General features: G+C 41.7%; 1 protein-coding gene across 1 annotated transcript in view; it reads left to right on the forward strand.

Moving 5' to 3' along the window:
- The window catches only part of GALNT12 (polypeptide N-acetylgalactosaminyltransferase 12), a 396,917-nt gene that overhangs the window by 283,730 nt on the left and 90,235 nt on the right, over nt 1-22,952 (forward strand). The window contains 1 exon segment of the mRNA XM_029589963.1: nt 324-455. Coding sequence (XP_029445823.1) covers nt 324-455 — 132 coding nt within the window.

The raw sequence follows: 22,952 nt of genomic DNA on the forward strand, positions 1-22,952 counted from the left end.
AGAGAACAAGAGAAGAAAGGCAGAGAGTGGGGGTGGGTGGGAGCAGGGGGAAAGGAAAGGGAGGTGTGGGGACAGAGACAAAGAGCGGGAGAGCATTAGTAGCAAATAAGGAAGATACTTTGATTATGCATATATAGAGGGGGTTCCCTCACCCTCCTGGTTATCCCCTTGGAGGTACAATTTTTTCCAAATTGCCCTGAAACACAATGAATTGGACACCTGTGGTCTAAAGGATCTTTAAAGTGTGGAAGCTGTATGAAACAAAATACATACTTGGCATAAAAGTTTATATTGTGTGTGTGCCATTTTTTGTTTACTTTTAGGAGGCATATGGGGATGTGACAGAGAGGAGAAAACTTCGAGAAGATCTGAAGTGTAAAGATTTCAAATGGCTGTTGGAGAATGTTTACCCAGAACTTCATGTCCCTGAAGACAAGACTGGTTCTTTTGGAATGGTAAGCTGCAAGCTTCCATGTTGTGCTAGACAGACACACACATCCCTCTCTGTACTGGGGTCCTAATCTTATACTATAGATTAGTTTAGCAATTGTATTTTATATTTAGATACTTTAGAAATAAAAAAATACCGTGTTTCAATTTCTGATAGCCTTACTAAAGATTTGCAGTTGTTTAACATGCATAGATTATTATTAGCAATAGCTGAATCTATTAAATTAATAGTATCACATATTTTATAAACTGTTGAAAAGGATGATTGAATCTCTCCCTGTTACTTCAAAGGTCTTGCTTTCATTTTAATTGTAAAAAGGTAATTGCTCCCTCAAATTAAGGTTTCACTATCAAAATCCTCAGGCATTGCATTACATTCTAGAACAGGATCTCTTAGCAAGAGTCTGGGTTTCAGGATGCTCACAATAAATATTCCTCAGATATAATTGCACAGAAATGATTTAAGAATCAGGCTAATTTGCTTAGCTTAGTTACCCTGAAAACTAGACTTGTTTTTGACAATAAAATTTAGAACCACTGTTAGAGAAGATAGAGCTTAAGCACCTTGGTCTAATTTCTCTCGAGACATTATTCAGTATTCTGGATATTATATTTTGCATTTGTCTTGCACTTTCATCCTATGGATTCCCTAAATTTGAGAAAATATTCAAAAACACAAGTATAAGAGCCCATCAGAAATGATGGGGGAGGGGAAATCATTTAGAATTATAGAGCTGCAGCCCCAACCTTCCCCAGGGATATCCTTTTTCGCAGCTGCAGATAGCTGTTGAGATATGTGTGCCTGAAGTCTGAAATCAACACAGAGATTCTGGCTTAGATCAAGCTGCAAAGGAGTCTGGGTAACTGAAACTCTGGCCATAAGAATCTCAGATTGACCCTAGTTTAGAGAGACTCTGGGAGACTTCTGGACTGCATTTGGAGCTGTTCAAATATGATGGAGGGTCATGAGGTCACAAAGAGCACATGGATGAGGTTACATTCTCACAGGATACAGTCTCGACTTCAGGGGCCCAGTGTAACTGGAGTGTTCCAATTCCCCCTGAGAATGAAAGACTGACAGGACAAAGAACTAACAGAAGCAGCAGGCACATGGGTCTCAACTAGGCAATGGTAACATGGAATAGACTTAGTTTTTGGGTACTTGCCAGGTTCTTATGACCTGGATTGGCCACTGTTGGAAACAGGATGCTGGGCTTGATGGACCCTTGGTCTGACCCAGTATGGCATTTTCTTATGTTCTTATGTTCTTATACAGGAGCAGTTATCGTAAAGATGAAACTGCTACTCTGTTTTCTCCCAGAGGTCCCATGATTGCCTTTTGATATACAATAATAAACTTAAATTTGTTTCTACTAAATTTGGTATGGTACCTCTGTGTTCATGGAGCAGCACCTTTAAGCTGATTTAAAACTCTATATTTTGTATTCTTTGCAGTCGTAAAAAGCATACATTGTTACACTATGCTCTAACTCAGTGCTTCTCAACCAGTGTGTCGCGACACACTAGTGTGTCGCCAAACACCGGCAGGTGTGTCGCATGTCCCACTGCCCGTTGCACTTCCCTTCTCCCTTTTTTCCAGCCCCCACGGGCCAATTGGAAGCCTCCTTTCTTCCTACCCCCATTGCCTAGTGGGAAGCCTCCTTCATTCTGCCTGGCCCCGCGCAGGCCAATCGGAAACCTCCTCCCTTCTACTTACCAGTGGGAGTAGGAAGAAGGAAGGAAGCCTTTGATTGGCCGGTGAGGCAGGCATCGCCTAGCCCAGGGATAGGATGGAAGAAATAGCAGTTTCGGACGCTGACGAAGCATGGCCGCCACAGCCCGTGGCGGCGAAGAGGAAACTGGACGCCGTCGAAGCATGGCCACCAAGGCAGTGGTGGTCAAGAGGAAACCGGACGCCGTCGAAGCATGGCCACCAAGGCAGTGGCAGCCAAGAGGAAATCGGACGCCGTCGAAGCATGGCCGCCACAGCCCGTGGAGGCCAGGAGGAAACCCGACCCTGACCGAGGCTACCACGGGAGCTCATCCCCATGGTGGCACAAAAAGAAGGCCCGCTGGAGTAAAGCTGCGGTGGAACTGGAGCCCATCCCTGCAGTGAAGAAAGAATGTTTTTTTGGTGAGAGCTGGTGTGTCTGTGTGTGAATGGGTGCTTGGGTGAGTTCTTTTGTATGTGGGTGTGAATAGAAGCCTGGGTGAGAGCTTGTCTGTGGGTGTGAATGGAAGCCTGGGTGAGAGCTTGCCTGTGGGTGTGAATGGATACATGGGTGAGAGCTGGTGTGTATGGGTCCTTGGGTGAGAGCTTGTGAGTATGGGTGTGAATGGGTGCTTGGGTGAGAGCTTGTGTGTATGGGTGTGAATGGGTGCCCAAGTGAGAGCTTGTGTCTGAGGGTGTGAATGGATGCATGGGTGAGAGCTTGTGTCTGTGGGTGTGAAATGGGTACATGGGTGAGGGCTGGTGTGAATGGAAGCCTAGGTGAGAGCTTGTCTGTGGGTGTGAATGGATACATGGGTGAGAGCTGGTGTGAATGGTGCTTGGGTGAGAGCTTGTGTCTGTGGGTGTGAATGGATACATGGGTGAGAGCTGGTGTGAATGGGTGCTTGGGTGAGAGCTTGTGTGTTGGGTGTGAATGGATGCCTGGGTGAGAGCTGGTGTGTATGGGTGCTTGGGTGAGAGCTTGTGTCTGTGGGTGTGAATGGATGCCTAAGTGAGAGCTTGTGTCTGTGGGTGTGAATGGGTACATGGATGAGAGCTGGTGTGAATGGGTGCTTGGGTGAGAACTTATGGGTGTGAATGGAAGCCTGGGTGAGAGCTTGTGTGTGTGGGTGTGAATGGAAGCCTGGGTGAGAGCGAATGGAAGCCTGGGTGGAGTTGGTGTCTGTGGGTGTGAATGGATGCCTGGGTGAGAGCTGGTGTGAATGGGTGCTTGGGTGAGAACTTATGGGTGTGAATGGAAGCCTGGGTGAGAGCTTGTGTGAATGTGTGTGCCAGGGTGAGAGCTGGTGTGAATGGGTGCTTAGGTGAGAGCTTGTGTGTGGGTGTGAATGGAAGCCTGGGTGAGAGCTTGTGTTTTTGGGTGTGAATGGAAGCCTGGGTGAGAGCTTGTGTCTGTGGGTGTGAATGGAAGCCTGGGTGAGAGCTTGTGTCTGTGGGTGTGAATGGATGCCTGGGTGAGAGCTTGTGTCTATGGGTGTGAATGAAAGCCTGAGTGAGAGCTGGTGTGAATGGGTGCATGGGTGAGAGCTTGTGTGTGTAGGTGTGAATGGAAGCCTGGGTAAGAGCTGGTGTGAATGGGTGCGAGAGCATTTGTGTGTGATCGACAGCTTGTATATAAGAGACCATGAGTGTAATTGAGAGAGAGACCGGTCAGGAAGATGACTCGTGTGAGAGAGACCGAGACTGGTCATGGGGTCTAATTGGAGGTGTGTGTGTGAGTGACTGGTTGTGGTCGCTAAGGAAGAGGACTGTGAGGACAGAGCTTCAGCAGCCCTTGCTGCTTCTGGTGAGTGCTATTGGCCTGGAAGGGAAAGGAGTAGGAGAGTTGCTGGAGGAGGTAAGTAAAGGTGGCTTTTTAAATTTATTTTTTCTTGATTGACTGCCATTTTAATATTGGGTATTATGCGATGTCTGCTGTTTTGGAAATATTTTATTGATATTTGGGACATTTTTAAATAATTTCTTATGAGTTTTTAATTGTTTGATATTATTCTGTTTCAGCAGCTGTTTTGTAACATTTTTAGTATAGCTTACAATTATTTCTGTGAGGGGCTCTATAAGCAGCTTGGCTTATTCTGTTTCCCAATAGGAAATGTATTAGTGTTTAGGGCCTGGTTTAATAGTTGTATTTCTTAGATAGGGTTGTTACTATTTGAGTGTGTTCCATAATACAGGTGTAACTTTGTGCGGGTTAGTTTGTGTGCATTATTGCAAATCCTGAGTCTGTTAGGTGCTATATTTCTCTTTCCATTTCTCCAGGTTCGCACTGCATGCACAGTGGCTTTTTTGGTTTTCCATTCCAGTTTCTGTCTCCATATTTATAATTTGTGGTTTTTCTGTACTTGGTGAAGGTCAGTTCTGGGTGTGTTATAGAGGTGAGGTAATTTACTAGCATGTAGGCATTTGTATCATCTTATTTGTTTGTGTTTTTCTCAATAGGATATACATTAGTGGTAATTACTGTCTTTTCATAAGGAGGCTATTTTGCCTGGTAGTGAAAGGAGTTTGTTTTGCTTTTACTGGGATGTCGTCAGAACCAGAATATATTTTTTGTATGGCGAGTTGAACAGGGTAATGCCCTAGATCTGCTCTGTACTCATTGCTGGGGGTTGAGGGGATTTCTCTTATACCTACAAGATACCTGATCTACTTATCTACTTATCTACTTATCTCGATTAAACATCTCCTAAATTCTCTGAAGCTCATAATCAACATCGACAAAACTGAAATAATTCTCGTGGACAAAAAACCCAATCCAACTCCACCACTCCTGCCCTTACTTGACAAACAAATGAACTCTATACTCCCCACCATCCACACCAGGAACCTCGGAATAATTATTGATGATGAGCTTTCTTTCAGAACCACATATCAAACAAACTAAAGAAGGCCATCAGCAGACTTCTAACCCTAAGACGTGTTAAAAAAACCATTTCTTAACCCTTCTTTGATTTCAGAACTGTCTTACAGCTACTCATTTTCACTACCTTCGACTACTGCAACTCCCTACTAATTGGATTACCTCATTCTAACCTCAAACCGCTCCAGATCTGCAGAATTTCAGCAGCCAGAGTTCTGACAGGAACAAAGAGAAATGAACACATAACGCCCATATTGATTTCACTTCATTGGCTCCCAATTAAAGCACGTATTGAACACAAAGCACTTATGAACATAAAATTCTAAACAATGAACATCAAGGACTAAACAGCTTAAACATACCTACTAGAATCCTCTAAGAAACCTACGTTCAAACAAACTCAGGACGCTTAAATATACCCCCCATCAAAGATGCACATCTGGCAACAACCAGAGAAAGAGCATTCTCCATTGCCATCCCCTAAAATTTGGAACTCCCTACCTAAAGATCTGAGAACCCAACCTAATCTCAAAACTTTCAAAAAAGACCTAAAAACATGGCTGTTTCGCAAATTCTACACTGACATTCATACTTCAGAACATCCTAACTCCCATCGAACTCTCATCCAAAAACCTCAAAATAACTTGTCTCCAACCAGGAATCTAACAAACCCTCCTCCTCCCTCATAATGATACTTTCTGGTCTAATAATGTTTTACCCTCTGCTTATGATGCACCTTGTTAAACTTTTACACAATTGTTAAGAGAGTTACATTTAAAATTTTTGTAAACCGTTATGATGGCTTCACTGAATGACGGTATATAAAACTCAACAAATAAATAAATACATTCCTGTGGATGCAGAGTGCATGTTTACATTTAGCCCCGTGATGGTCACTGTTCAGTGTGTCACGCATGTTGAGAAACCATCTGTTCAGGTGTGTCCCGGCCAAAAAAAAAGTTGAGAACCACTGCTCTAACTTGTACCCACTTAGAGGCTGGACAGTGTTCTGAAGCATGATTTACATACATATACATATGTACACTTTTATAGAAAATTGCTATCTGTGTGTCCTTTGAGAAATGCATTTTGTTTTTTTCTTATTTGAGGTTGTTAAACATTCCACCAAAAATAGTTTCTTGAGTAGACCCTAAGGAAAGAAAAATCAATCATTATGGCGCCCAAAGAGACAGCGCCAACTTGGTGTTTTTGGTGCACACAGTGGCCGACACACAAACGTAGCATATAGAGATTTTTCTAAGAGGCATTCTAGAAAGACTGAGGCTACTTGATTTCATGGAAGAACTGTGTATCTTAGTGAAGAATTTCTTTTGGATATGATTTTGAGAAACATCTAACATTAAAAAGGTTATTATTCCTCAGTTTATTTTCAGTTAGTGTAACTAAATATTAATCCTTCAGGAGTGGAGTTGAGTATGGCGTGGTCCTGAAATTAGTATAAATCCTTTCCCCTTCCCTCATCCCCACATACTTGGAAGATAACCATTTACAGTTAGGCATCTGTAAATGATCAGGTGGCCCAATATTTTAGTGCTTCCTTGTGCAGCCTATGTTAGTCTCTAGTCAAATGTCCAACAGAAAACTACTTTAAAACTGATTGTGGCAGAGCAAAATGTTCTGCATATGAAAGAATCCAAGGATAATGCTCCTGATTTCAAAGGTTTCTGAATGAGTTTGCTTTTAAGTTGCCCGTGCCTTCAGCACTCTGCATGTAGTATATTTTGTCTGCCTCTTTAATCAGCTCTTGATTTGCTGCATTGTATTAACTTGTTTTCCTCTGAAGACAAGCAGTTCACCAAGTTACACATGGGTTACAAAACCGTACTTGATACTGGACAGATAACATCCAGCACTTTCTGGAAAGGGAAGACACCTTTCACCTGCAAGTGCAGCATTTACCATGCTACAACTACCCTGTGGCTCCCTTCAGGTTATTTTAGTTTGCTGAGCCCATCAAATAATCTTCCTGCTGATCTGTCATTTTTTTTCTTCACAGTCCCCTTTACATTCTTTTCCTGGTTGGTTCTGCTTAAAACTTTCCTTGTAGTTGTCCTAGTAAGATTTTTGGCTTTATATCAACCATTTTTGTGTTTTGCCATCTTTGCTGAGCTGGTCCACGTTTCCTTCTTCAGCCACAGTCACCGGTAACTTTTCCATGGATGGTCTTCTATGAGAAGGACAATTAAAATTGCTTGATTTTCATCTTATCTATTTTTCTCTCCATGTCCAAGAAGCAGGCTAGTGACTTTTAAGCTCTGTCCAGGTGCACTTATCAGTATCACATATTTATTTTTCAAACAGCTTCTGGTTGTCTGACTGAGGGGCTTGCTTCCCTCCCATCAAACCTTCCACAGTGTGATGGGACATCAATGTGCTTCTTGACCTTTGTGAGCTTAAGCATCTTAGGTATACGGTGTTCCATTTTGATGGTAATCTGTTTAGCCTGTAGAGTCAGTAAGCTATAGGTCCTAGTGAATCCATCTTCTATTTGATTTCAGTATAATAGGATAGTGCTCCTCACACGTGCCTTTTGAGTCATTTGGGATTCAATGCCGAGAAGAGCAGAGTCTTGCATCTGGAGTGCAGTAAACAAAAAAAAAAGTTTATGTGATGGAGGGTAAAAGATTAATGTGCACAGACTGGGAGAAGGACTTTGGCTAATAGTGTGTAGGGATCTGAAGATAGCGAAGGCAGTTTGACAAGGGCAATAGCTAAAGCCAGAAGAATGCTGTGCTGTATACAAAGAGGACTAACCAAGAAGAAAAAGTAGGTGATAATGCCCTTGTAGAGGTACTTGGTAAGGCCTCATCTAGAATACTGTGTTCAATTCTGGACACAGTTTGTCAGGAAGGAAGCCAGTCCAGAGAAGGGCAACTAAATGGTGTGGGGTTCTGTATCAGAAGACTTATGAGGAGAGGCTGAAAAAATCTGAATTGTACACCCTGGAAAAGAAGAGAGTGAGGGGAAATATGATACAGACCATCAGATATCTGAAAAGTGTCAATGTTGCACAATCCTTGAACCTTTTCCTATTGGAAAGCAAGTAATAGAACTAGGTGTGGATGAAATGAAACTCATGGGGGGATGATGCAGAACCAACCTCAGGAAAACTTTCTTCACAGAAAAGGGTGGTGGATGCCTGGAATGCCCTTCCGGAAGAGGTGGTGAAGATAAAAACAGTAAATGAATGCGGTCACGTGATGAGGATGACTGAGCAAGACGTGTCTTGCCTAGCTCTGGACGCCGCGCTGCTTCTGCCTACACAATCAACCAAAATTCGGCACCAACTAGCTCAAAAAGATCCTGTAGTACTACGCACATGTCGATTGTGAGTTTTATGCAGAAAACTCCTCCAACAAAAACCGATTCGAGGGAGTCGGAAAGAGAAAGAAAAAAACAAACCGATACCGGACAAGATGGCGTCCTCGATCGCTCTGCCCAAGGACCCTCCGACACTGGAATGCCCCAGGAATGACCAGCTATTAGGCGAAATAAAGGCTATTATCCACACTGCTTTGGATGAAAAACTGGCGGGCATTGGAACGCAGCTGGAAGAGGTGAAAGCAGCACTAACGGAGCTGGGCCCGCGTGTAGACCACGAGGAAGGGCGGATTTCCACCCTGGAAGATAACTATACTCAAGCCTCCAAGTTGCAGGCACTGGAAAAAACGGTACTAGAGCAAGCGGACAAGATAGATGATCTCGAGAACCATGCACGGCGCTCGAACTTACGGTTTATCGGATTTCCCGAATCTCTTGAGGATAATCAGCTGGAACAGACACTTGAAACATGGCTGCCGGAGGCCCTCTCTCTTCCTGAGCTCAAAGACGCCATTGCCATTGAGAGAACTCACAGATTGGGCCCGAAGAGATCCTCGGAGGTGAGACCCCGGATCGTTATCGCAAAATTACTTAACTTTGCGCACAAGGCACGCATAGCCCAGGCGGCCCGGAATACCCCGGAAATACTTTATAAGACTCACAAAATCCGTATCGTGCAGGATTATTCGACCAGAGTGGCAGCTCTTAGGAAAGCGTTCACGCCCGCGTGTTCCCTGCTATTTTCTAAAAAAGTGAAATTTGCGCTCGGATATCCGGCGAAACTGCGCAAGCATTTATCACCACACATTACAGCGGCTAACAGGCTGCTGGCAGAGGCTTATCTATCTGTTAATTCGGGGTAGGCCTGGGATGGCCGCGGCCTTGCGGAGCAGCCTCTGTAGGTAAAAAAAACTCCAAGGATTCTGCTGGACAATTTGAAAGGTTTATTGAGCATACTTTAAACTTTGAACCTTTACAGTTAATGCTGAAAATTATTCAATGTTTGATAATTGATATGAGTGTGGGTGGGGTAGCGTGGTGTCTCCCCACATGCTGCACGTTTCCTTACTCCAAGGGAGATAATACCGTGAGGTATTCATAAGAAGGATTAGGGATAAAGGCTTTACCGAAAATCGGAAGGCTTCAGATGCGGGAATTCACTATGGGAAAGGGAGGGGGGAGGGGGAAAGGGGAAGGTCACCCGGATGATGGGGCTATATTCGAAGGGGAGCAGAGGGAATTGTGGACGTGCCCAAATGATTATAAGTTTGTCAGGTTAAATGATTTAGGAAATCAGGGAAGCATTATGGCTTTGGGGGTTAGGTTAGGCTGGGAGCTTAACCCCCTCCTTCAACTTTTCAGGCAAAGTGTTTACTACATGTTTATCCAACAGGGTTATGGGGGGTAAATATCGAGTGATTTCTTGGAATGTTAATGGGCTAGGCTCGCCCATTAAAAGGAAAAAAGTTCTCCAGTACTTTAAACCGTCTAAAAGTTAATGTTGCTTGCATACAGGAAACGCACCTCTCAGAAACAGAGAGCGCGAAGTTATGTAGGGAATGGGTGTCAGACTGTTACTTCACACAGGCTAAAGGCAAGAAGGGGGGAGTGGCGATTCTGGTAAACAAAAACACTCCACTCACGGTTACTCATGAACTGCATGATGATGAAGGGAGATATATTATCATAGTTGGTACTCTTGCTGGCAGGCCCGTCACTTTATGCAACATCTACGCCCCTAACACACCGGACCCGGGTTTTTTCACCAACTTGATTAACAGACTGCTTACTCAGACGCAAGGCGACCTCTTACTTGCAGGGGACATGAATAGTGTGATGGATGGCCAACTTGATAAATCCCAGACTGTGTGCGGTAGCCCGGGGGAGAGGACTGCGGGAGTGGGTCAATTTTGCAAACGCCTGGGGCTATTGGATGCGTGGCGTGTACTGCATCCTGAGGAGCGTGATTATACACATGTATCTAAGGCCCATAACACCCTATCCAGAATAGACTATGTTTTAATAGCTGAGCACATGTTTTCCAGAGTCGCCACGGCAGAGATTGGGGCTATTGCTGTGTCAGACCATGCGCCAGTGTGGGTTGATGTCTGGTTTACGACTGACAGAACACAAAAAAAAAACCTTGGCGGCTTCCTGGGCATCTTTATAAAGATGTTGAATTTCATCGTTTCCTTCAGGGGAAATGGGTGGAATATGCCTCCCATAATCAGGAGCATATTCACGATCCAATCCTCTTCTGGGAGGCCAGTAAAGCGGTCCTCAGAGGGGAGGTAATCGCCTACACCATTAGTAAAAGTAAAAAACTGAACGCGGCGATCCTCCTCTTAGAATCCCAATTGCAGAAAGCAAAGAAGGACCTAGCAGAATGTCCCTCTCCACCACACAGAGAAGTTTACCGGAATTGCTTACAAGCACTTAATGCTCAGTTGCACTTACGAGCCCAAAAAATGACAGCGGCTTCAGCTCACCATTTTTTTAGATATGGTAACAAATCTAGCAAACTTTTAGCAAGATTGGTAGCGGTTAAACGGAAAAATTCATATATTTCTGGGCTACGTACAAGTTCAGGCCAACATGTCACCTCATCTCCTGAGATATTGGAAACACTGCGGTCCTTCTATGAAAATTTATATAGGGAAGATCGGACAGATGGGGGAACTGGAGGAAGCTCGGTTCTTTCATGACCTGTCTCTACCCCAAGTGCCCGCCGTCCAACAGGACTTCCTTAGTAAACCTATAACCGAATTGGAGCTCAGAGGGGTCATAAAAACAGGGAAGGGGCAAAAATCACCTGGGCCAGATGGGCTCCCTGTGGAATATTATAAGATTTTACAGGAACAGATCGCTGGCCTCTTGACTAACTTTTACAACCGGGCTTGGCAGAAGGGGGCTCTCCCGCCCACTTTTAATAAGGCTTTTATTACTGTACTGCCAAAGCCTGGAAAGGACCCTCTTATGGCAGCCTCTTACCGTCCCATATCGCTTTTAAATTATGATTTAAAAATGTATGCTAGAATCTTGGCTCTTAGATTGAATAGAGTCTTACCTACTATAATCTCACCCTCCCAAGTAGGATTTGTAGGGGGACGCAGCGCTGGGGCGCATGTGATACGCTTACTCACAGCTATTGAAACATCACATAGGCAACAATTGCCTGCGATGGTGATTGGATTCGACTCTGAAAAGGCCTTTGATCGGGTCTCCTGGGACTATATGTTTTCCATCCTGTCACGTTATGGTATTCCACCCGGGCTCATTCAGGCCATTTCCCTTCTTTACACACACCCCATCTCCCATATCTCAGCAAATGATGCCCTCTCGGGAGAAATTCATATTCAACGTGGAGTACGGCAAGGATGCCCCCTTTCCCCAATTTTATATATCCTTGCATTAGACCCCCTACTACGTAAACTATTACAAGCCCCAGAGTTACCGGGGGTGCACTTTAAGGGGACGGAGTTTAGGGTTGCTGCTTTCGCAGACGACATGTTAGTTGTCCTAAGTAATCCTGTTGAAGCGTTACCACATGTGCTACGGTTGCAGAGAGAATTTGGCACCTTTGCAGGTTTGAAAATCAATGTTGACAAGTCTGAGGCTTTAGATGTCCTAGGCACCTTACGCCATAATTGGCAGGGCACCTTTCCCTTACGCTGGGTCGCACAGTCTTTAAAATACCTGGGTATCTATATTCCAGCAGGCCCAGGGAAATTATACGCACTGAATGTACTACCGCTAAAAACTAAGTTTATCAATAGACTACATTCATGGGAACAGCTGCCCCTTTACATATCAGGGAAGATCCTTTTGGTCAAAATGATGGAAATCTCGAAATGGCTATATTTATTCGCTATGCTACCTGTGTGGTTAAAAAAAAACGGGATATTCAGGACACTACAAAGGCTCTGAGTCTTTTCTTGTGGCGGGGGAAACGGGCGCGTATCCCTTTATCCATCCTCATGAGATCTAAGCAAGATGGTGGGTTGGGATGCCCGGATCTACGAGCGTATAATTATGCAAGTTTACTCAGACACATAAGGGATTGGATTGCGAACACACATCATTGTTCCCCGACTGACCATTATAATAAGTGGGTCGCTCTTCTATCAATTAGTGCGGTGGTGCAATCCCCGGCTGAATTTCTGCCTAGTGCCATTGCGTCCAGTGCAACCATTCGCCCCTTTAGGCAGATGTGGCGACAGCTCTGTCAGATAGTAATGGTAGAGCCAGGATGCATTGTGTGTTTACCTATTCAGGGATGCCCTTTATTCATACCGGGTATGCAACATGAACCTTTTAAAAGATGGACGCACAAGGGTCTAGTAAATGTTTACCAGTTTTTTAACTTGTCTGTTCAGTCTCTAACACTTTTGAGTTTTCAGGAACTGAAAGAAAGGTACGGACTATTACATACTGACTTCTACTGTTATCTACAAATCAGACACTTCATTACTGGACAATTGTTAAATCATCCACACTTCACCTTATCCCAGAAACTAATACCTATCCTACTGGGTCAAGATGGCAAGCGCAATCGTTGTGCCCATTACTATGGTGAAGTCGTACTGCTTCTTTATCCATCACCCCATGAATCGACTCTAAATAAGTGGAATAGATTCCTACCTGAACAACTAACACCACAAGACTTTCTTTGTGGCCTGAAGAATATCCCGAAGACGGTGAAGAATGTAAATCTGCGGGACAAACTCTATCAGATCTATTTCCAGGCCTATTACACCCAACAAGCAGCGTTTCACATGGGTAAGGCATCCTCCAAACTATGTGTCAAATGTCAGCACCCAATACCAAACTTTTACCATGCCATGTGGGATTGCCCCATTGTTCAGTCCTTTTGGAAATACCTGCAGCGGTTTCTGTTCGACCTCTGGGACACCCTCGTACCCCTGGAACCAAAGATCTGGCTTTTTGGAGTAGGTGATGATACAAATTGCATCGCGGATCGCTTTAAGAGTGTTTTTTTTCAAAAACTGCTTTTGCTAGCGAAAGTGACTATATTAGCTCAATGGTTGGAACCTTCCCCGCAGTACCAGTCTATTTGGGAGAATAAGCTTTCTGGTCTGCTTCACATGGAGTATCGGACGGCTAAACAGCGACTGCCAAAATACAGAAAATGGACAATATGTATTTGGATGGACTATGTGAACCGCTTGCCAAGCACAGTGTCTGAACTGCTACCTAGCCTGAACGACGAACCGCAATCTACCTCTTTGGCTAGGCCATAATTCGATGAATATATGCCGTGTGCCAAGACTTTGTATGCCTACAATTCTGGAGGGATCTGCCACGGATAGTGAGCTTATCTGGCGGGATATGTTACAATGGTGGATCTGAACTTTAACATATGTGCCACTGCATACCCTTTGTTTTCTCTCATTGCTCCTGCAAGGGTTTCACAACGGGTGAATTTCTAGAATTCTCAGCTCTTTATGTAGCATAATACTTTCACAAGCCCCCAATGAGGGTGACCACAACACACCGGGGGGGTGGGGGAATCCCACTAACAACGGTAACGGGGGGAGGGGACAAAAACAACAGGGGGAGGTGGAAAGGTCTTTAGGGTCGGGGTGGACATGGGGGTTAATGTTCAAAAACATTCTTAACCAGGGCCAAGTATAAGTAAGACCTGAGCATGAACCGGCATTATATGTAAGTTGTCCTAATTATTGTTTAGTGATTGCTATGAGGCTGTTATAATGATGCCTTGGTTAATAATAAAGATATTTCCAACAAAAAAAACAAACAGTAAATGAATTTCAAAAAGCATGGATAAATACTGTGGATCTCTAACGGCTAGAGATGGAAATGAAGAAAAGGGTGCATGGGGGTAACCTGCTTGAAGCGGCAGTTACTACCCCTAATAGAAGGCATGTAATCCCCTTAACCATCTAGCTTTCATGATTTTGACGCAAGTGCAATATCGCTCTCCTTTTCGATGGGGGGATAAAGTCGGGGCACTGCCTTTTATGGTCCCGGGGTACTGATACACAGATATGAGGGAAAAAGTGCAGGACTGCTTCTATGGCGAAGTCCATAACCACAGCATGTTCAAGCAGCATTGTCTGAATTATCAAGAAGGCTGCTCTCCCTGTAAAATTGATAGTGGTAATTTAGATATGGATTTGACTGTGCTTGAGTTTAATATAACTACCCTTAACATAAGGCTTGGGGGTAACCTGCATGGAGTGGTAGTTTCTTCCATAAGAAACTTGCTGGGCAGTCTGGATGGACCATTTGGTCTTTTTCTGCCGTCAATACTATGTTACTATGCCAAGTTCCAGCCTAAGGTGGCATTGCACTTCCACCTTAGTCAATCATCCTCCTCATTTTTCCCTAGGCTACATGACCTTAAAGATGAAAGGGCCTTTCATTCCCTGGATTGCAAAAGAGTAGTTGCTTTCTGCCTAGAGCAAAATAGAGCCTACAAAAAGATCCACTTCGTTTTTTTTTGTTGCTTTTTAATCCCAGTAGGCTAGAAAGTGCAGTGATAAAATGCACTGAGGTCTATATTCAAAAGTATGTAACTGGCTAACTCAGAATGTAAGAGCATAAGATATATAACACTAATCACCTATTTTATTCTCCGCTTAGGATGAGAATTATAAATATATCTCACAACAATCGTACTCTCTCCTATGAAAAAAGTTCTTAAGAACTAAATGTTTGTGCAAATAGTTTTTAAACTTGAAAAATAATTGGAGAAAAAGAGGTAAGTTTCATATTCAGGGTGCTCACCTCCGCGGCGTAGCGACCTTCTTGTAGTCTAATCATTAACTTGCCTCCTTCCTCCTTTGTGTGTTATTTTTTATTAATTCAAAAACAATTTTTTAAATATTTTTCAATATATAAATTTTTCTAAAAATCAAATATTATCTCCACCTTACATGTTAGGATATTTAAATCTTTGTACGAGTCCGAAAAATTTTTTTTTGAATACTTCTGTTTAATATCCCTTTTCTTTGTCTCTATGTTCGGGGGGAATTATTTGAATTAATTTTAATGATGTGAGCTTCTTCTCATAGTAAATCTTCTGTATATAATAACGCCAAACTCTCACACTTTAAATTCGTGGACGCTCGACTCTTGCTCTTTAAGTAACCACTACCAACAATGAAACAAAATTATAACTTATCTCCCGACACAGCTGCGTTTCGAAAATTTGTTCTTCCTTCATCAGGGGAGCATATTTCTTTCGTTTTCTTGTTCATTCAGGTGTTCTACAAATCGTGGCTTTCCCATTCAATTTTTAAAGCGCTGCATAGCTCTCTACGTCCTCTCTCTCGGGCTAACAAGCTCCGAGTCAACGGCGTTATCTAGTCAGCGTCTAGTCTGTGCTTTAAAAGCTGATCAGCAGATCCAAAATTAACCAATGGGGTGGATTACGTCTAACGTACTACGTCATTGTGTAAAGTCTTCAACTATTGGTGGATACAAATCAAAGACGCTAGCAGATTCAAGATCAAACTCGCCCACTCTACTTCCTCATTTAAACCCTGCGGTGTCACTGTATTCAACTTAAATATCCACTGTTGTTCAATGTAATTCAATCTCTCTTTATCATTGCCTCCAACACTTTCCACCTTGTCTATGACTGTCCATTTAAGCTGTTCAAAGCTGTGAACGTATTCTACACAGTGCTGTACCATGGGTGCTTCCACTGTCTTCGTATTTAGTTTTGATCTATGCTCGATCAATCGCGTCCTTATGGTTCTTGATGTTCTACCCACATATTTCTTCGGGCAGGGGCATTGAATTAAATAAATCACATTTTTGGATGTACAATCAGAATTTCTACCCCTCTTGATAATGTACCCTGTGACTGGATCTTCCCACTCACTGCCTTCAATAGTGTTGTTACACATGTCACAATGTTGACATGCTTTATGATATCCTCTTTTGAATTTCTCTTCCGTATCTCTCTTGATGTCCGCATGGACTACTTTATCCCTAATGTTTGTGCCCCTAGTGGTTGTTATGAGAGGCAATTCTCTGAATGTGTCATGTATTGATAAAATAGACCAATGTTTCCGTATTGAAGCTGTGATGTGTGCCGTCGCTGTACTTTGGGGTATAATACAAGTGAGTCTGCCCAGTTCCTTATTACTCTGATATTGTAGGAGTTGGTTCCTATCAGCATATTTTGCTCTTTTATAAGCTTTGTTGATAATTTTTTTCGGATATCCCCTATCCTTAAATTTGTTTTTTAAGTATTCCGCTTGTTTCTCAAATTCTTCTTTGGTGGAACAAATTCTTTTGTATCTAAAGAATTGACTTGCCGGTAAACCCTGTTTCAGGGACCTGGCATGATGGCTGTGATATTTGAGGAGCGTGTTTCTCTCCGTTTTTTTATGATGTACAGTAGTTTCAAGTGTTGATCCTTTTCTTTGTATCAGTACATCTAAATAGGACAATTGTTGTTGACTGCTCTCTGCGGTAAACTTTAAATTCACGTCTACCGTATTTATCCATAATAGAAATTCTTCTAATTCCTCTTTAGATGACGTCCAAATCAAAAAGACGTCATCTATGTATCGTCGCCAATACCTGATCTTAGGCCACCATTGAGATTTGTAAACGTGTTGTTCCTCAAATTGAGTGACGTAAATGTTTGCCACAGAAGGTGCTAATGAGGAACCCATCGCTATTCCGTGCGACTGGTGATAGAATGTATCTCCAAACCTGAAATAATTATTGGTTAGTACCAATTCTAAGAGTTGATACAAAAATTGTACCGGGATCCGTTGTTTTTGTTCTTTCACCAACTGTGTCATCACTGCTTCTATCGCTTGTTGTTGAGGAATTTGCATATATAGTGATTGGATATCCATCGTTATTAACCAATTCTCTCCTTGAGTAAGTTGGACGGCTGAGATTTCATTCAAAAATTGTATTGTATCTTTTAAATATGATCTTGCCTTAATCACTATGGGTTGTAAGATTTTATCTAATAAAATGGCCGGAGCTTCCAATACTGTGCCCCGGAGCGAAACAATCGGTCTTATTGGTGGAGGCAAAATCTCTTTGTGTACCTTTGGTACAGAATATATCAGTGGTACTTTTGGTTGTTTGTTCTGTAAAAATCGTTTCTCCTTAGATGTTAGAAACGGAACCTTCTCGGTGAGATCATAAATAGATTCCACTAATTCTTTAGTGGGGTCATGATCTAAGATCTGATAGTATTTTGTATCTTCTAAATGCTGTAGCATTGTTATTCGGTACGTGGTGGTATCTTGCACAACAATAGCGCCCCCTTTATCTGCCGGTTTAATCACCAGCTGCTGATCAGTGGATAGGCTTTGAAGAGCTGTCCTCAATTCTTTGGTAAGATTGTGATATCTAGGAGTTTCCTTCTTTTCCATGTCTTCTAAATCCCTCAAAATCATATGTTTGAATGTGATGATGTGCGGATCAATAGGCCCCTGAGGTACCCAACGGGATTTTGGGCTTACAATGGATAAATCAGTGGAATTTATAATTCCTTCCTGTGTACTAAAAAACAAATTAGAAGAACACAGGTTAGCCCTGGAACAGTTCAGGGCAGATATAAAGGAGACCAAAATTACAAAATTTAAACGAGATCAAGCTGATTACTTGAATAATAGGGTTTACAATTGGAAAAACCGACAGGGAGAGACACAACGAAAAAAGGCTAAATTCAATTTTTCATCTGGAGAGAGTTCTGGGAGCTCTGAAGAAGGAGAAATTGAAGAAGATAAACAAGAACCGTCTACATCATTTAACAAAAATAAAAAAACAGTAGGATTTGAAGGGGGACATTCAAAAAAATTTTTAGGCAAAAATTCAGGCAATCAAAAGAAACAAACAACAAGATCAGATATAGTCGACAAACAAGTAAGAGTGACGAGACAGCAACACCACAAGAGTCAAAAAGCAAGCAACAATCTTCAGCAGTAATAAATTTATCAAATATTTCTTTGACTCAAGACCAGATACAGGTATTAGAAAATGGATTATCATTCGTCCCTACACAGTTTCATAAGCCCTTTGACACACGAATTTGGATACACAGATTCATATGAAAACTTCAGGTCAAACTGTTTTTTAGTACACAGGAAGGAATTATAAATTCCACTGATTTATCCATTGTAAGCCCAAAATCCCGTTGGGTACCTCAGGGGCTTATTGATCCGCACATCATCACATTCAAACATATGATTTTGAGGGATTTAGGAGACATGGAAAAGAAGGAAACTCCTAGATATCACAATCTTACCAAAGAATTGAGGACAGCTCTTCAAAACCTATCCACTGATCAGCAGCTGGTGATTAAACCGGCAGATAAAGGGGGCGCTATTGTTGTGCAAGATACCACCACGTACCGAATAACAATGCTACAGCATTTAGAAGATACAAAATACTATCAGATCTTAGATCATGACCCCACTAAAGAATTAGTGGAATCTATTTATGATCTCACTGAGAAGGTTCCGTTTCTAACATCTAAGGAGAAACGATTTTTACAGAACAAACAACCAAAAGTACCACTGATATATTCTGTACCAAAGGTACACAAAGAGATTTTGCCTCCACCAATAAGACCGATTGTTTCGCTCTGGGGCACAGTATTGGAAGCTCCGGCCATTTTATTAGATAAAATCTTACAACCCATAGTGATTAAGGCAAGATCATATTTAAAAGATACAATACAATTTTTGAATAAAATCTCAGCCATCCAACTTACTCAAGGAGAGAATTGGTTAATAACGATGGATATCCAATCACTATATATGCAAATTCCTCAACAACAAGCGATAGAAGCAGTGATGACACAGTTGGTGAAAGAACAAAAACAACGGATCCCGGTACAATTTTTGTATCAACTCTTAGAATTGGTACTAACCAATAATTATTTCAGGTTTGGAGATACATTCTATCACCAGTCGCACGGAATAGCGATGGGTTCCTCATTAGCACCTTCTGTGGCAAACATTTACGTCACTCAATTTGAGGAACAACACGTTTACAAATCTCAATGGTGGCCTAAGATCAGGTATTGGCGACGATACATAGATGACGTCTTTTTGATTTGGACGTCATCTAAAGAGGAATTAGAAGAATTTCTATTATAGATAAATACGGTAGACGTGAATTTAAAGTTTACCGCAGAGAGCAGTCAACAACAATTGTCCTATTTAGATGTACTGATACAAAGAAAAGGATCAACACTTGAAACTACTGTACATCATAAAAAAACGGAGAGAAACACGCTCCTCAAATATCACAGCCATCATGCCAGGTCCCTGAAACAGGGTTTTACCGGCAAGTCAATTCTTTAGATACAAAAGAATTGTTCCACCAAAGAAGAATTTGAGAAACAAGCGGAATACTTAAAAAACAAATTTAAGGATAGGGGATATCCGAAAAAAATTATCAACAAAGCTTATAAAAGAGCAAAATATGCTGATAGGAACCAACTCCTACAATATCAGAGTAATAAGGAACTGGGCAGACTCACTTGTATTATACCCCAAAGTACAGCGACGGCACACATCACAGCTTCAATACGGAAACATTGGTCTATTTTATCAATACATGACACATTCAGAGAATTGCCTCTCATAACAACCACTAGGGGCACAAACATTAGGGATAAAGTAGTCCATGCGGACATCAAGAGAGAAAAGGAAGAGAAATTCAAAAGAGGATATCATAAAGCATGTCAACATTGTGACATGTGTAACAACACTATTGAAGGCAGTGAGTGGGAAGATCCAGTCACAGGGTACATTATCAAGAAGGGTAGAAATTCTGATTGTACATCCAAAAATGTGATTTATTTAATTCAATGCCCCTGCCCGAAGAAATATGTGGGTAGAACATCAAGAACCATAAGGACGCGATTGATCGAGCATAGATCAAAACTAAATACGAAGACAGTGGAAGCACCCATGGTACAGCACTGTGTAGAATACGTTCACAGCTTTGAACAGCTTAAATGGACAGTCATAGACAAGGTGGAAAGTGTTGGAGGCAATGATAAAGAGAGATTGAATTACATTGAACAACAGTGGATATTTAAGTTGAATACAGTGACACCGCAGGGTTTAAATGAGGAAGTAGAGTGGGCGAGTTTGATCTGAATCTGCTAGCGTCTTTGATTTGTATCCACCAATAGTTGAAGACTTTACACAATGACGTAGTACGTTAGACGTAATCCACCCCATTGGTTAATTTTGGATCTGCTGATCAGCTTTTAAAGCACAGACTAGACGCTGACTAGATAACGCCGTTGACTCGGAACTTGTTAGCCCGAGAGAGAGGACGTAGAGAGCTATGCAGCGCTTTAAAAATTGAATGGGAAAGCCACGATTTGTAGAACACCTGAATGAACAAGAAAACGAAAGAAATATGCTCCCCTGATGAAGGAAGAACAAATTTTCGAAACGCAGCTGTGTCGGGAGATAAGTTATAATTTTGTTTCATTGTTGGTAGTGGTTACTTAAAGAGCAAGAGTCGAGCGTCCACGAATTTAAAGTGTGAGAGTTTGGCGTTATTATATACAGAAGATTTACTATGAGAAGAAGCTCACATCATTAAAATTAATTCAAATAATTCCCCCCGAACATAGAGACAAAGAAAAGGGATATTAAACAGAAGTATTCAAAAAAAATTTTTTCGGACTTGTACAAAGATTTAAATATACTAACATGTAAGGTGGAGATAATATTTGATTTTTAGAAAAATTAATATATTGAAAAATATTTAAAAAATTGTTTTTGAATTAATAAAAAATAACACACAAAGGAGGAAGGAGGCAAGTTAATGATTAGACTACAAGAAGGTCGCTATGCCGCGGAAGTGAGCACCCTGAATATGAAACTTACCTCTTTTTCTCCAATTATTTTTCAAGTTTAAAAACTATTTGCACAAACATTTAGTTCTTAAGAACTTTTTTCATAGGAGAGAGTACGATTGTTGTGAGAGCATAAGATATGCCATACTGGGTCAGACCAAGCCCAGTATCCTGTTTCCAACAGTGGCCAATCTAAGTCACAAGTACATGGCAAGTACCCAAACATTAAATAAATCTCAAGCTGCTATTGCTTAATAACAGCGATGTATGGAATTTTTCCTCCAGGAACTTATCCAAACCTTTTTTAAACCCAACTACACTAACTGCTGTAACCACATCCTCTGGCAATGAATTCCAGAGCTTAACTATGTGCTGAGTGTGAGAATTTTCTTCAATTTGTTTTCAATTTATTTATTTATTTATTTATTTATTTATTTATTTATAGATAGAGTTTTATATACTGTTATTCGGGAAGCCATCATAACGGTTTACAAAGTGAATACATTTTTTTAACAAAGAGGTTTTGAGATATCATAACATGTTGTAATTACAATAATAATAAACATAACCAAGTAGTCTCTGAAGATATAAGGTTGAATGTGGAGGGAGGATATTTCGGATGAGAATTAAGGTTAAGAGTTCATTTGAGAGTTGGTCTGTGTAGATGATTGTGGATCCATGAAGAATTTACTATTCTATTTCAATGAGCTACTTGCTGACTTCATGGAGTGCTCTCTAGTCCTTTTATTATCTGAGAGAGTAAATAACTGATTTACATTAACTTGTTCAAGGCCTTTCATGATTTTTTAGACTTCGATCTTATCCCCCCTCAGTCGTGTCTCCTTTAAACTGAACGCCCTAATTTCCTTAGCGTTACCTCATAGGGTAGCCGTTCCATGCCATTTATTTTGGTCGCCCTTCTCTGCACTTTCTCCAGTGCGGCTATATCTTTTTTGAGATGCAGCGACTAGAATTGCACACAGTATTCAAGATGTGGTCTCACCATACAGCGATACAGCGGCATTATGATATCCACCATTTTATTTGCCATTCCGTTCCTAATAATTCCTAAAATTCTGTTTGCTTTTTTGAATGCCACAGCACATTTAGCCGACGATTTCAATGTATTATCCACTAGGACTCCTAGATCTCTTTCCTGGATGGTAACTCCTAAGATAGTTACCACCCAGGTGCACTTGTCCACGTTAAATTTTGTCTGCCATTTGGAAGCCCAATCTTCCAGGTCCTCCTGCAATTCATCACAATCCGCTTGAGATTTAACTACTCTGCATAATTTTGTGTCATCCGCAAATTTGAACACTTCACTCTTCATACCGGTCCAAGTACAGATCCCTGAGGCACTCCACTGTTTACCTTTTTCCACTGTGAAAACACATCATTTAATCCTTCTCTCTTTTAACCAGTTTGCAGTCCACAAACGGACATCGCCTCCTAACTCATGACTTTTTAGTTTTATAGAAAAATAGAAATGATGGCAGAAGACGACACAGCGGTCCATCCAGTCTGCCCAGCAAGCTTACGCTCTGTTTTTTTCTCATACTTAGGTGTTACTCTTGGCCCTTAGTAACCTTTTGGTTTTATTTCCCTTCCACCCCCGCCATTAATGTAGCTTAATTGGTTGGGGTAGTAACTGCCGCAATAAGCAAGCTACTCCCACGCTTATTTGTTTACCCAACCTGTGCAATTCAGTCCTTGTT

This window comes from Rhinatrema bivittatum, chromosome 2 (assembly GCF_901001135.1).
Source record: "Rhinatrema bivittatum chromosome 2, aRhiBiv1.1, whole genome shotgun sequence".
Lineage (NCBI taxonomy): Eukaryota > Metazoa > Chordata > Amphibia > Gymnophiona > Rhinatrematidae > Rhinatrema > Rhinatrema bivittatum.